Genomic DNA, 15,236 nt, shown 5'->3' with positions numbered 1-15,236 from the left:
TTGCTCCTTGAAAGAAAAGTTATGACCAACCTAGACAGCATATTAAAAAACCATTACAGTACACTAATGCATATATATGGAATTTAAAAAGATGGTAAAGATAATCCTATATGCAGGACAGAAAAAGAGACACAGATGTATAGAACAGACTTTTGGACTCTACGGGAGAAGGCGGGGGTGGGATGATCTGAGAGAATAGCATTGAAACATGTATATTATCAAGTCTGAAACAGATCGCCAGCCCAGGTTGGATGCATGAGACAAGTGCTCAGGGCTGCTGCACTGGGAAGACCCAGAGGGATGGGATGGGGAGGGAGGTGGGAGGGGAGATCAGGATGGGGAACACATGTAAATCCATGGCTGATTCATGTCAATGTATGGCAAAAACCACTACAATATTGTAAAGTAGTTAGCCTCCAACTAATAAAAATAAATGAAAAAAAAAAAACTCTTTCCCTTACATGTCTATCTTTTGTCTTATATATTGGGTATAAATAAAAATTTGCTTAAAAAAAAAAAAAAGCAGAGACATTACTTTGCCAACAAAGGTCTGTCAAGTCAAAGCTATGGTTTTACCAGTGGTCATGTATGGATGTGAGAGTTGGACTGTAAAGAAAACTGAGCACTGAAGAATTGATGCTTTTGAACTGGTGTTGGAGAAGACTCTTGAGAGTCCCTTGGACTGCAAGGAGATCCAACCAGTCCATCCTAAAGGAGATCAGTCCTGAATACTCACTGGAAGGACTGATGCTGAAGCTGAAACTCCAATACTTTGGCAAACTGATGCAAAGAACTGACACTTTGGAAAAGCCCCTGATGCTGGGAAAGATTGAAGGCAGGAGGAGAAAGGGACGACAGAGGATGAGAGGGTTGGATGGCATCACCGACTCAATGGACATGAGTTTGAGTAAGCTCCGGGAGTTGGAGATGGACAGGGAGGCCTGGCGTGCTGCAGTCCATGGGGTCTCAAAGAGTCGGACACGACTGAGAGACTGGTCTGAACTGAAAGTGCCTTACACACACACACACACACACACACAGATATAATTTTTAATAATAATAAACAGTACAGAGGGGCATAATGACAACCAGTAAATCCCTGCCCCACCGTTCTCAACTCTCAGCTTGCCATTACAGAAATGAACCCCTCCCTGTGTCTGCTCTGATCAAGCCATCTCCCTCAATTGTTCCAAATCGCGTCACGTCTTCTGTTCACGTCTTCTGTTGCTGCACGCTGCAAGCATGCTTTCTTGTACAGTTTGAAACGTTTCCTCTTCCTAAAGTTTCCTCCGCAAGAGGGGTGAAGAAATGATGCCTTCCAGGGTTTCCTTAGCTCCTCAACAATCCATATATTACTAAAAACTCATTTCACCTCATTTGAGGTCTACTTGCTCTTCTAATTTGGAGGACTGGCCTCCCCTTTGGCTCACTCCTATACAATTGATCATTCCGCGAGGTTTTAGACACATTTCCCATTTTTTAAACAATGCACCCTGTACTCCTCCTTTCGTAAAGTTTGCACCACTTTTTGTTTTATAGGTAAAACAGCTTCTCAGATACTTCTGAGGATTTCAGGATTTTAATATTTTTAGTCCTTTGCTATTCCTTCAACTATCTATTTCCTCATAAGTTAATTTTTTATTTTATCTTGGGGCTTTTTTGGTCATGCTGCAGGCTTTCGACAAATGGTGCTTTTCAGCCAGACAAGTTTGCAGGCAGGACGGGTGAGCCAATGGATGACAGTCAGCCCTTCTGTCGGGCCCCCAGCTGACACAAAGCTAGCAGCGGCTCCCAGGCAGGTGTTGAGCTTCAGAGCAGGGCAGGGTCACGGTCAGCTCCCAGCCGAGGGGAAGAAGACAGGCAACACGCGGTTGAACCTCCTGCAGAAGAGCATCTCCCTGATAAAGTTGCTGATCTAAGGTAACTGTTATTTTCAACAGCCTGTGTATCTTCTTCATACCAAGAATTGGTAAAATATTTCTTATTCATTTATTTCTTTATTTTGTTATGGTCTGACTATACTACTATGTTATTAATAAACAGATGCATATGATATCTAAATGTCCTATAATATAGGACACATTCTAATTGGAGGATTAGAAGTCTAATTCTAATTGATAAAGACTTGGCTTATACTCTCTATAAGCATATGTGATAATCTTACAACTAGGGACACTATTCAAATAATTATACCTTTGATGTATATAATTAATATAGTATTTCATTAACATTATTATATATTATTATATTATATACTTAGTTTTGACTTGCAGTCTCCTAATTTTGCTTTGTTCTTGCTCTCCTACACACACACACAGAAGCAGGCTGCCACAGTGAATCATAATTACATGCTTCAGAGGGTAAAAGCTTCTAGTTCATGACTATTACACTAGTGCTATGTTATTGTCGTTGTTCAGTCGCTAAGTCGTGTCTGACTCTTTAACCCCATGAACTATAGCATGTCAGGCTTCTCTCTCCTTCACTATCTCCCTGAGTTTGCTCAAATTCATGTTCATTGAATCAGTGATGCCATCCAACCACCTCATTCTTAATTGTCCCCTTCCCCTCCTGTCCTGATCTGTCCCAGCATCAGGGTCTTTTCCAATGAGTCAGCTCTTCACATCAGGTGGCCAAAGTATTAGAGCTTCAGCTTCAACATCAGTCCTTCCAGTGAATATTCAGGGTCAATTTCCTTTAGGATTGACCACTAGTGCTATATGGAGAAGGAAATGGCAAAGTACTCCAGTATTCTTGCCTGGAGAATCCCATGGACAGAAGAGCCTGGCAGGTTACAGTCCATGGGGTCACAGAGTCAGACACGACTGATCTCTATCTTGAGATCCAAATCCCTATTTCTAACTAATTCTTGTATCTTCAAATGCAAGTTGAGCTCAGTAGCCTTCAGCCTCACCTCTCACACCAGCTCTCCTCTCTTTCTATAAGCCAGAACGGCATGAGCATCTCCCCAGTTGGCCAGGCTAAGAGCCTGCGCCCCTTCCCAGTCAAGCCCTGCTGAGTTTATCTCCTTCATGCTTCCTGTCTTTCTGCACCCCTGTATCTCCTCTACGAGCCACTCAAAGGTAGACAGCATCTGGTTCATTATTTGTAAAACAATAGAAGAGGCTTTCATTTGGTATATGACAGTAATGGACACAAAAAAGACAAATTTTCTAAGTACCTAATCTACTGTGTCAAGCATTCAAACTCAGTGAAAAATTCTTTCCTACAAGTTAATAAAAAACATAAGAGACTTACTCAAATGGTGTAAACAAAAACGATAAAGTAGCTTCTTTTTTCTGAGTCATTTTTACCTGGGAACCAAGAGTGAAAATATAAAATATAAATATTAGAAAAGATAAAAAAAACAAATTTCATTTTGAAATACAAATATCCATTAAAATGGTTCTTCGGCGATAGAAATAAATGGAATTTTGTGTTACTATCCTACTTCATAAATATTTAAAGAAAATGTTAATGATATATAGTACCATTACAATAAGCTGAGAATGAAGCGTATCAACCCTGCAAAAAAAAAAACTGTCATAGAATTAAGCTATACTTTTCAACTCTGAGGAAACAAAATAAGCTATGCTGCATTAACACTATTATGAATAACAAAGTTTCAGTTAAACGATCATTTCTTCAAGTTTTTAATGTAAATAATAATATACACAGAATGACATGAAATGTTGCAGTCTCTGAAACTACTTCTACAAGGCAAATTCCATAGACAGAGACTTGGTTTGCAGTCTTTATAAGCATATGTGGTACTCTAACAGTTAGGGACACTCCTCAGCGCTAATTCTATGCCCTCAAACTGATTCATGAAAACTGCACCTCAGAAATGTGGAACTGCAAGACGCTAGTCAGGTACAGACAACTTAAAGATAATACATTACAAAAATCATTTCTTCAAATGTAAAATCAAGTATTTTCACAAGATATATTCAGTTTTAAAACTGGAATCATGTCCATATTTGTGTGTGGTCTTGTTTTACCTTGAACTGTTCAAGAATCTGTACTGCATTTGCAAACATGCTCTCTGCTTTGAAGAGATCAGAGGTATCAAGTATGTCCACAGGAATGATTCCCTGTAAATAATAAACACTCATTTAATATTACTACTAACAAAGCTCAGGTTATTCTTAAAATACACAACAGACTTACAAGGGAAGCAACAGAGATAAGACATGGACAAATACATTCTTGGAATAATTTAAAAATCTTTTTTAAATCGTAACTGAAAAATGTTCTATTACTTGTCTCACAAAATAGATATAAAAAATAAATAAAGCAAAAGAGATGAATTAAGTCCAATAAAACCTAACATTTATCAAAAGATTACTATACAGCAGGCAGTGAACTAAATGCTCTGCACACACAAAAAGCTACTATGGTGGGCCACAGCGAGCACACTAAAAAAAAAAAAGAAAGACATAAGAAAAATAGGAGTACGCTATTAGGGTTTAGTTGCTAAATCGTGCCCAGCTCTCGTGACTCCATGGACTGTAGCCCACCAGGCTCCTCTGTCTTTGGGATTTTTCCAGGCAATACTGGAGTGGTTTGCCATTTCCTTCTCCAGGGAATCTTCTCGACCCAGGGATCGAACCCGGGTTCTCCTGCACTGAAGGTAGGTTCTTTACCAACTGAGCTACCAGGGAAGCTCCACACTATTATACTATACTTAAAAGTGAGGATGTTTTGTGAAACTTTTGTTTCAGTTATAGACATACACACACATTTATTTCTACAGGGGTCAGATGAGTCAGAGTTCTGAGGAGGATGATATTGTTTTTTTAAACTTTGACTTGAAGGGCTAGAAAGAATGGCTGATGGGAATGGATTCTGTTTGTCTTGTAGTTTTTCAGCATCCAGTTCCCATCTTAAAAACATTTCCATTGGAAGCTGAGATATTAGATGGAGCACAGTGAGTCTACTGAGGTCCCCTGCCTTCCCAAACTGAAGGGTAGACAAGTAATCCAGGCTGGACCACTCAAATGCTAATAAACACTGGAACCTGAAGCTTCAGGGTCAAGGAACAGACAGTACAAGAGGCACAGTGCGAGTCGGTGACCCTGCAGACTGGCTCTGCCACGGAACCGCAGTGAGTTTCTTTGTCCTGAGTCTCTGGAGCACTGATGTAGCAAACCAGCAATATCTTTGTCATAAATTTTCTTTAAATGGATTCAGAAACACATAAAAAGTAAATTTTACTGTACGATAATTTTTCTTTTATTCGGAGAGTTGATAAGAAAATTGTACTCTTTACCACTGAATTAAGAGGGAAGGGAACTCCAATAAGAGCTGCCATCAATGGTGCAACATCAGCCTGCAAACAGAAGAAGTGAAATCTAAGACGGCGACAGATCAACAAGGACATTAAGTAATTTAATTTGTATAACTGGATTTTGAAAGATAACCATGATATCCATTTTAATCCATTATCATCAAATACTTATTCCATACACAGTAGATACTGATCTCTAAACAAATGTCATTTGCTAGAGGGACACGAACTCATGAAAAACTAAATCTGAAACCACTAGGAGCCCCCAAAGTAAAAGATATAAAACAAAAAAGTTACTTATTATACAAGCTAAGAGCTTGACCACCCAATGTAACAGTTTTTGGGTAATATGACAAGGATGCTTACTAGACAGAAAATAAACAGCAAAAGTAGACTTCAATGAGATTTATACATATACACATATATATATATTAATTAAAGAAAGAATACAGCAGAAGGAGGTTGGTCGGCCAGGCAGTGGAGTCTAGAAAAAGACATCAAGCAGGATAAGAGTCTCTTTAGACACAAGTCCGCAAGCACGGCTTTGGAGAGCCCCCTCCAGGTCCAAGTGTCCAGAAGAGCGGGCTACGCTTCCGGTCTCCGTGGCCTCACCTCCCCATCTGTCCTCAGGCCGCTCTAACTTGTTCTGACTCTTTATCATCCTCTAGAGTGTGCTCACTACAGAACTAATAACCTCCATTTTCTACATCTAATTGATTGCTTTTGTATTAGTCCTGATGATGTTTCAGGCGGTCAAGTGCTTGGCTGTCAGAATGCCCAATTTCAAACACTTCGCTTGTGATCTCTGAGGCCTTGGGCAGGTTATTTCAACTCTCCAATGCTTCAGTTTTCCTTGTCAGTTAAAAAATAAGTAAAAGTTTCTCCCTTACAGAATTATGGCCCAAGCCAATGAGACAATTTATAAAGTGCTGGTGTATAATAATCCTGCACTAACCAGCTGCTGCAGATGCTGCTGTGATTATAATGATGTGACCACTCGGCACTGTGCAGACCACCCCCTCTGGGTCTCTGTAACCCCGCCGTTAGAGTGTCTCCAATCTCTACTTTCTCAGTTCAGTTCATTCAGTCGCTCAGTCGTGTCTGACTCTTTGCGACCCCATGGACTGCAGCACGCCAGGCCTACCTGTCCATCACCAACTCCCGGAGTTTACTCAAACTCATGTCCATCCAGCCAGTGATGCCATCCAACCACTTCATCCTCTGTCGTCCCCTTCCCCTGCCCTCAATCTTTCCCATTGGGTCTTTCCCAATGAGTCAGCTCTTCACATCAGGTGGCCAAAGTATTGGAGCTTCAGCTTCAGCATCAGTCCTTCCAGTGAGCATTCAGAGCTGATTTCTCAAGCCCTCATTTGAAGTTGGAGTTTTGTCCCAGGCTCTCAGTCTGTCTCACTTTCACCATCTACGCCCTCTTTACCAAGCCCCATCTCACAGAAAACTGACAACACCCCTGGCCGCCTGATTGTATCCTCTCCTTCCCCAGCCTCCACTGCTGGCCTCTGAACTATTCTCCAACATAGAGAAGATCCTGCCGTAAAACCTCAGATCGTGTCACTCCCCAGGCTTCAAACACTAAGAGGGCTTCCCCAAACTTAAGGATAAACTCCACAGGCCCACGAGGCCCTGTGCGTCCAGTGTCTGCCTCCCATTAAACCACGCTGTCTGTGCTCTGTTCAGCCGCCTGCTTCAGGATCCTTTGAAATGCCATGTATCCCCTCCCAGACCTCTGGGCACAAGCTGCTCCTCAGCCTGAGAAGCTCCCCGCCTCCTGCCCTGGCCTGGCAACTTCTACTTAGGCTTCAGTCTCCGCTCAAGCCTCAGTTTCTCAGGAAGCCTTTGCTGACCACACAGCCCATCAGCTAAATCTGCTCTATGACCTCATGGCTTCCCAGGTCTCTTCTGCTGTACTTATCGCTGCTATAATTTTACATTTATTTGCATGATAAGTAAAGATAAATGTAACATTTATCCTATTCCTAAACTATAAGCTTCCTAGGGGAGGGACTGTGTCTGCTTTTTATTCACCATGACAGCTGTCACACGAAGTTTAATGTTAATATTTCAATGTGGAATGTTAGTGTTAATGTTAGCACAGTGCTTAAACATACTGCTGACACATAACAACGCTGGCAGAAGGAATAAATACAGAATTCTCACCTAATGTAGATCTGAAGTAGTATTCAGAGAGTAATAGCATTCAGTTTTTGATTATGATCCAGCCTGGCTATGAATAATACATGCTCTTATTTTATGAACTTCAAGATATTCCCATCCCCCGACAGTGATTTTTATTGCAAATTAGTAGACTGCTATCTGATTCTATACATTCTATACATTTTCATTTGCATGCATCTGGAGAGATGAGACCATTCTTAATATGCTGAGAAAGAAAAGGCTTCTGTGAGCACACAGCTGAAAATGAGATCCCAGAGCTTGGTTTATCCTCCACAGTAAGAAAAGCTGCTTCTGAGGTGAACATGTGAGGTGACCTGGAGGAGGTGTAAGATATTCCTGCCATTCTGGAGGACACACACCAATGACACCATGCCTTTCACTTGAAGACAGCTGTCTATATAGCATATCCTCAACAAGAAAATTCTATGCGTCCTATTTACAGGTGATGCTACTGGTCTAACTCTATTAGATTGGCCAGGCATTTTCCTCTAATGTAAGGTTTCCTACAATGTAAGGATTCCTATAATGTAAGGTTTCTAATCTATATACTCTTGTCACTTTTTCCCCACTGCATGTGTAAAAATTTGGGGGTAGAATTAAAGATAAAACTTGTGTTAATAAAGAAGAAACAGTAACTGACACACTAGCAGGAAGGAAACCCATAGTGGGGTTTTCTTAGATCCGTGATGAAAGCAACTGAGCAAGGCAACCATGACAAAAAAGTCACACAAGTGTAACAGGCACGCACATTTCAATTTGCACAATAATTCTGTAATTAGCCAGTGTTATTTGGAGGAAGTCTTCTTTCGGTTTTATTTGAGGCTGCTTTATTTTGCCCAAAGAAAGATTACTTGGGGTGAAAATATTCACACTAGCAGGATTTCTCTTAGTAGCTGAAATGTTTTAGAAAAATCTTTTATCATCTTTAATACAATTTTCTTGCCCAGATTTTTTTTGTTCTAAACTTCTCATAGGAAAGAAAATTAAATTTGAACATGATTAAATATAATGAATACCTGATTAATATCTTGTCTCTTCCAGTTCTCCAACTTCCATTCTGAAAGATACAAATAAACATAAGTCCTGATGTTAAGAATTAAAAAAAAAAAAAGAAGTTATTTGATTACTGCAGGTGGTCAATGGAAAAAGAAAGTATTGGGACAGTCGATTTTAAGCCAAGTATGAGCTAAAAAGGCAGAGTGGCAAGCTTTTTTAAACTAGAATTTTAAAAGAGTAACTCAGTAATATATATTTGATATTTTCTGTAATAGTTTATTAAACTTCCAAAATGCTCAGTAGGGGATAATTGTTTCAAAATACCAAAAGGCTAGGTAAGGAAAGATGGAAGCAAAAGGCACAATGATAACAACCATCACATGACTGCAGAGACAGTCCGGCTCCAGGGAGTCACTACGGCGGCCGACCGTCTGTTAGTCACTCTAAGCTTTTCTTTTTTTTCTGATGGCAGCTGCTTGCAAAATACATGAAATTTTTTAGCTCTGATGCTCCTACCACCACTAATCCCAAATGTGAAAGTAGTATGTGCTTAGCAGCTCAGTCGTGTCCGACTCTCTGTAACCCCATGGACTGCAGTCCGTCAGGATTCTCTGTCCATGGGGATTCTCCAGGCAAGGATACTGGAGTGGGTTGAAATCAGCTGCCAAAATAAAGTTCTGTTTCCTAAGTACAAACATCCTATTTAACCTAGCTTCTACTTAGACCCAATCTAATCCATTTAACTGGCAACCGTGGCAAAGAACCCGCCTGCCAAGCAGGAGACACGGGTTTGATCCCTGGGTCAGGAAGATCCCCTGGAGAAGGAAATGGCAACCCACTCCAGTATTCTTGTCTGGGAAACCCCGTGGACAGAGGAGCCTGGAGGGCTACAGTCCATAGGGTCACAAAGAGCCAGGCATGACTGAGCGACTAAACAACAAAAACAATCTACTTAACACAGAGTATAGGAATACAAAATGATGCAGCTGCTTAGGAAAACAGTTTGGCAGTTTGCAGAAAATAAAACATAAGGAACATATGACCTGTTATTACTCACCTAGGAATCTACCCAAGAGAAATAAAAACACATATCCACACAAACAATTTTATACAAAGGTTCACTGCATCATTGTAATAATAGCCCAAATGTGGGAAACAACCCAAATGCCCATAAGATGATTGAACAAAATATGGTATATACATACAGTGGAGAGAGGAGTAAGGAGTGATTGCTAATGGATAAGGGTTTTTGTGGGGTGGGGGAGAGCAATGAAATTGCATAGTAGAGGCAAAATCGTGTGAATATGCTAAAAAAAATATTCAATTACACACTTTTAAAACATGAATTTTATAGTATGAGAATCACCTGTCCAAAAAATTCAAAAAAAGAAAGAATATGTAAGAAAACTTTATTATACAAACCCAAAGGTCTTCTAGCAGAAACACCTAATACAGCTGTGAGTTCACATCCCTGGAGAAGGTTTTAAAAAGAAAATTTCCAGGCCTTACCCAGACTCATGGAATCGAAATATCTAGTGATAAGGTCTAGAAATCTGTAATTTTTAAAAAATCTATATTCTTTTTTTTTTTTTCGTTTAAACCATGTATTTTGGAAAGGGTTAAACTTCAGAAATTATTTAAAGGTAAATAAGATTGGCAGCCAAAAGGAATACTATTCATAAAATAAACACAGTTATAGAGGCTACTTAAAAAAGACAGAACTTTGGACTTCTGAAGAGGAGGAGGGCGTGATGATGGGCAATTGTCCAAGGCGCAGGTGCCACCACGCAGCCCGCAGACCCGTGGGTGGCACCGATCCATTATTTTTCAGAAAAAGGGAGAGGAGATGCACTCTGTCAGCTGTTTCTTTCATTTCCAGTGAGCAGTAATGCCTAACATCATTAAGAAAAAATAAAATCTGAAGGAAGGCAGCCCTTTTTAACTGGAAGGCAAGAGTGTGGCTTATGTGTCTCCATTGAGCACTGCCAGGCAGTTCTGCAGCAACTGTAGATTACCCTTTGCATGCTTCAGTTCTAACTCTGCCAGTTCCACTAAATTTTTTCTGAATGCAGCAACTCTTCTTGTCTTAAAATCTATAAGTTCTTGTTTTGCAGATTCAGATATTTTTTCAAATTTCTGACAACGTAACTGTTGGGATGTTTCAGCCTGCAGAACATCTTTATTTTTCGCTCTTGCTTTATCCAGTGCTTTATTGGCATTTTCATAATCCACTAATGACCTAGATCTTCGATAGAGGAGATCCTTAGCAGCTTGGGATTCTCTTAAGTAATATTTTAAAAGGTCAGAAAGCTTGAGGTCCTCATCAGCTGACACTCGTGCTTCTATTTTTCTTGTCTTATCAAACAGTTCTGAAACTAAGAAAAAACTTGCATATATCTGTAGAATCCTGAGTTCCTAAAGCATATAATGAAGAACCAATTCTATTGTAATCATCTGCAGCACTTTTGTGGGATCTTGTCATCCTATCAGATTTAGCAGATGCATCCTTAACTCGGTTATGATATTCTAAAAGGAATGTTCGTTCATGCTCAAAGAAATCATCTACATCCTTTACTCCAGAAACAATTACTCCATCTGCTGATTTAACCATGTTTTTAAAGAAATCTTCAAGTTTCTCTTTTTTATTTTTTCCTCGCACACTCAAATCTTGATTATATTCCAGGAAGACATGGAAATTTAAATCTTTCCTCAAAATGGGATGTGCAGCCACACGACACAGAAACACTTCATGCATTGCAACCGTCTTCTTGAATACTGCCAAATACTCAGCTTCCAATTCCTGTTTCATCTTCGTGAATTCCTCCTTTGTCATAGATCCTTCTCCTTCTCCAAGTTTCTGCAGTTTCTCCCTTGAGGCATCAAAATCAGGTCTTGGTGGTGCTGGAGGGATAATGTAACCTGCATAGTCTTCATTTTCAATGAAAGAATCATGAAGCCAGATAAACTCTTCATGTTGTTGAACAACAGAAAACTCGTTCTGTTTAAAATTTGGCAATGAGCTCTTTGTGTGAACAGTGAATTTTACTTTGTCTCTCTCAGAGCATCAGAAATGTCCACCTGCAGAGCAGCATCACTCTGAAGATCTACATTTATTGCTTTTAAGTCCGCGGTCCTCCTCTGAGAGGAAGTTGGGACCGTCGTCCAGGCCATCATGGCTGCTCCGAGACGAGGGCCAGTGCCAAAAATCTGTATTCTTAACTAGTACTTTGAATGAGTTGACACAACTAAGCCAGAGAAGGACATTCGGGAGGAATTTATTTTGTCCAACTAGTAAAAGCTCTGAAATTCTAAGAAGACCCTTACCTTACAAGAGAACCAGAGCTCCAAGGAAAAAGAAATTCCTTTTTAGCATGGATTGAGAAACAAGGGGGCTTGTGCAACAGAGAAGGCCTTCAGAAGTACTAGTGACAGTGAAGTGAAAGTCACTCAGTCGTGTCCGACTCTTTGTGACCCCATAGACTGTGTAGTCCATGGACTTCTCCAGGCCAGAATACTGGAGTGGGTAGCCTTCCTTTCTCCAGGGGATCTTCCCAACCCAGGGATCAAACCCAGGTCTCCAGCATTGCGGGCAGATTCTTTCCCAGCTGAGCCCAAGTACTAGAGACAGGGCAAAATCTGTTCAGTTTTGAAATGTAAATTGTGACATAAATGTGGCTTATCTGATTGATAGTCTTTGCAGGTAAGATCTAAGCCAAGGGTTTAATCTGAGTCCTGGAGTAATAAGGTTTGTGAAAAAAGAATAGTATACTTGAACTTTCATAAGGCAAATAATAATGTGTATTTTAAGCTGAATATCATAAATGAAATAATATAAATGATACAAAAGTAATACACAGAATTAGTAATGTCACAAATAACAAAATGAAAGCTACAATTTGAAAAGTCATTTTTTAAAACTAAACTTTGATTTAAAAAATGTCACATTCATAAATACAATAAAGATAAGCATTTCTACCTTGCAAATATGAGTCATCAAATTTCGGGGCTGACACTTTTTGGGGAAGCCTGATTCCAGCTCCCCAAGCAATAAAAGGAGTACAAGTCTCTAAAGGATGACCGGCTCCATGGGAGCCTACAAATAAGGCACAAAGAGCAACGTAAGTATATAAAGATGAACCTATACCTGATTAACCTATACCTAACTATTTTTTAATACTTAGTTGTAAAGAGCTGACCCATAAAGAGCTAATTTCTGCCACCACACTTCCAAAAGGTTGCATCTCTATTTAACAATTAGTTTTAAAATATCCTCAAGGCAAGTCAGAGCAGCAACAACAAACAGGCAAAAAGAAAAACCAGAACATCGGTGGAGTGACTCTGGTTGAAAGAAGATTAAGAATCATAACGACTAAGGCTTTGAGGAGATGCCACCAGAGTGACACCAAAGGCAGAAACCACAGGGAAGGCTCCTCTGGGGAGTAACCGCCAGGTTTGGGGTGGGCAGTCAAGGCCAGCTCTGCTCTGAAGAGGAAGCAGAGTCTCAGTCTGCTTTTCTTCCCAGCCACTCTGGCTGGTGTAACCAAAACCCCCTGATAAAGTGGGACCCCCTCATCAGAATTCTACACTGTGATTCGGGGACCCAAGTCTCAGCTTTGCCTTGGTTTGCTCTCTGGGCACACACTGTGTCTGCCTTGGGAGTCTGGCAGAGTGGACAGTCTCCTCTAGTGGACAAGGTCAGTAGCCCTAGGTCCCCCAGCAACACCACCTTAAACTCACGCACTATGCCATCACATACAGTTACTTCTAGGTAGATAACTGTGGGTTTGGGGGGAGGGTTCTTCTCTCTGTGTGTGTGTGGGGGGGGGGTGGGTGTGCACACATGCACACACAGAGCTGTGTCCGACTCTGCAACCCTGTGGACTGCAGCCCTCCAGGCTCTGTCCATGGAACTTTCCCGGCAAGTACACTGGAGTGGGTTGCCATTTCCTACTCCAGGGGATCTTCCCAACCCAGGGACTGAACCCGTGTCTCCTGTCTCCTGCACTGGCAGGCGGGTTCTTTATCAACTGTGCCACCTGGGAAGTCAAATGACAATACATTCCTTTCATAGTTAGAAGAAAGATTATATAAGATTAGTCTTTTTTATGCTAACATTTTACGCATACTATTATGTGCTAGACACTTTGCATATACTAAGACACCTAATCCTCTTCAATACCCTAAAATATTTGCAAGCTACATTTACCACTACTTCAATCATAAAGTATGTATCACTTAGAGGCAGACTAACCCCAGTCTGTCATTCCATGGTCAGCAGTAAAGATAAATGCTGTTTCCCCATCATTTCCATAAACATCTTTAACAGTAGACTCAATTTCTTTCAATTCCTTATCAACTAATTTAATATTGTCTGAATATTCCCTGTTTCAGAAGAGCAAACTAAATTATATTAATTACATTAATTTGGCAAAATCAAATTTATTTGACATGAATTTATGATAAAGTCAATAACTCCTAAAATACTTTTAGGTTTCAACCTTAATGTTTTTAAATCAGAGCTCTGTAGATTGTTAAAAACAATTTTTCCTCTCTTAAAGGAGTAAAACAATCTGAAATCATTTTCAAAAATATTTTTTAAAAAAGTATATTGATTAGCAAATAGATTTTCATGAATGCTTTTTAAATCTCAAATGCAACAATGATGACTTTTAAATTCATGTCTCTAATAATGTAAACTATGTTGCTCTTGCCACATTTATCAAACAGGTTAAGTATCACTGTTTCAACTATAGAATATTTTCATTCTTTAGTGTGTTTGTGATATGATATAATACATTTTGAACAAACTATATTTAAGTTTTCCATACAATTGAACAAGGGGGTGATTTAGTATAAGTTTTATTACTTAAGACAATGCATTGTGTTAAAGAAGAGAAGCATGAGGTATTCATTACTGGAAGTTCATAGACTTTACTGTTAGTTAGACTAATCTAAATCTAATCCAAAATGAAAAATAAAAGTATAATACGAATTCTCCCTATCTTATGCTCTGCAAATGTGAGAAAAACAGTTTCTGTTTTATATAAGGAGTGCTACTGAAATATAGTATACAAAACTTTATACTATTATCTGCTAGATATAGCACTGATTAAATGGAATGTAAGGAACAGCTAGTTACATCTTTTTGTGATATAAATACTAGCACCATAAAAATGCTTTTTGTTTCAAAATTTATTAAAATCCTTCTAAAATATAATCTTTTTCTCTCTGCTTTGATAAATGAGTGATATGGAATACACATACAGAACATATTTTACTTATATTAATGTGTAGCGTGGTCACAGCACATGTGATTTTAGCCACAATATCATACTACATATCATATAGATTAGAATGTATTCTACTTTAGAGTTATTCAAAATATAAGTTCTGTGTGATAATTACAAAGAAAACATCACAGTCCTTTAAAAGTTCAAACAGAACAGGTATTTCCCTCAAAACCATGGAATTAAACAGTGTTAAAATTACCTTGATGATGGTCGATGAGCATGTCCATTTGTGTCTATTCCTAATAAATGTAAGAAAAAAACTATTTTGTCTTCATTGACTTTAGAAAACAAAGATTGGTTGTTTCTGGCAGCATGAAAGAATTCCTATATGTAACAAATCAGTTAAAAATTTTTAGTTCATTAATTCTATGTAAAAAGTAATTCCAATGAAAACATTTAATTAAGCTTATAAAGAATTAAAAAATTAAATTGTCCTATTTTGTTTAAATTTGTCCTCAGGACCTACCAAC

The 15,236-nt window shown here is 39.2% G+C and overlaps 1 protein-coding gene and 1 pseudogene across 11 annotated transcripts in view; both read right to left on the bottom strand.

Annotated features, from left to right (window-relative positions):
* Positions 1–1,036: 1,036 nt before the first annotated feature.
* Positions 1,037–15,236, bottom strand: part of LOC122429434 (GPI ethanolamine phosphate transferase 1-like) — a 28,242-nt gene continuing 14,042 nt past the window's right edge. For 2 of the 10 annotated variants that reach the window (XM_043449761.1, XM_043449751.1), the window contains 7 exons: positions 14,966–15,005; positions 12,453–12,569; positions 8,497–8,537; positions 5,270–5,329; positions 3,999–4,091; positions 3,256–3,311; positions 1,037–1,880 (listed from right to left, as the gene is read on the bottom strand). In XM_043449761.1, coding sequence (XP_043305696.1) covers positions 1,832–1,880; positions 3,256–3,311; positions 3,999–4,091; positions 5,270–5,329; positions 8,497–8,537; positions 12,453–12,569; positions 14,966–14,993 — 444 coding nt within the window. In that variant the 5' untranslated portion in view covers positions 14,994–15,005 and the 3' untranslated portion in view covers positions 1,037–1,831. The other 8 variants (XM_043449742.1, XM_043449776.1, XM_043449767.1 and 5 more) reach the window with 8 other exon arrangements.
* Positions 10,053–11,662, bottom strand: LOC122429427 (annotated as a pseudogene). The gene has a single exon (XR_006265977.1). The product of XR_006265977.1 is annotated as a sorting nexin-6-like (transcript).

This window comes from Cervus canadensis, chromosome 2, assembly GCF_019320065.1.
Source record: "Cervus canadensis isolate Bull #8, Minnesota chromosome 2, ASM1932006v1, whole genome shotgun sequence".
NCBI lineage: Eukaryota > Metazoa > Chordata > Mammalia > Artiodactyla > Cervidae > Cervus > Cervus canadensis.
This window is presented reverse-complemented; position numbering and strand designations above follow the sequence as displayed.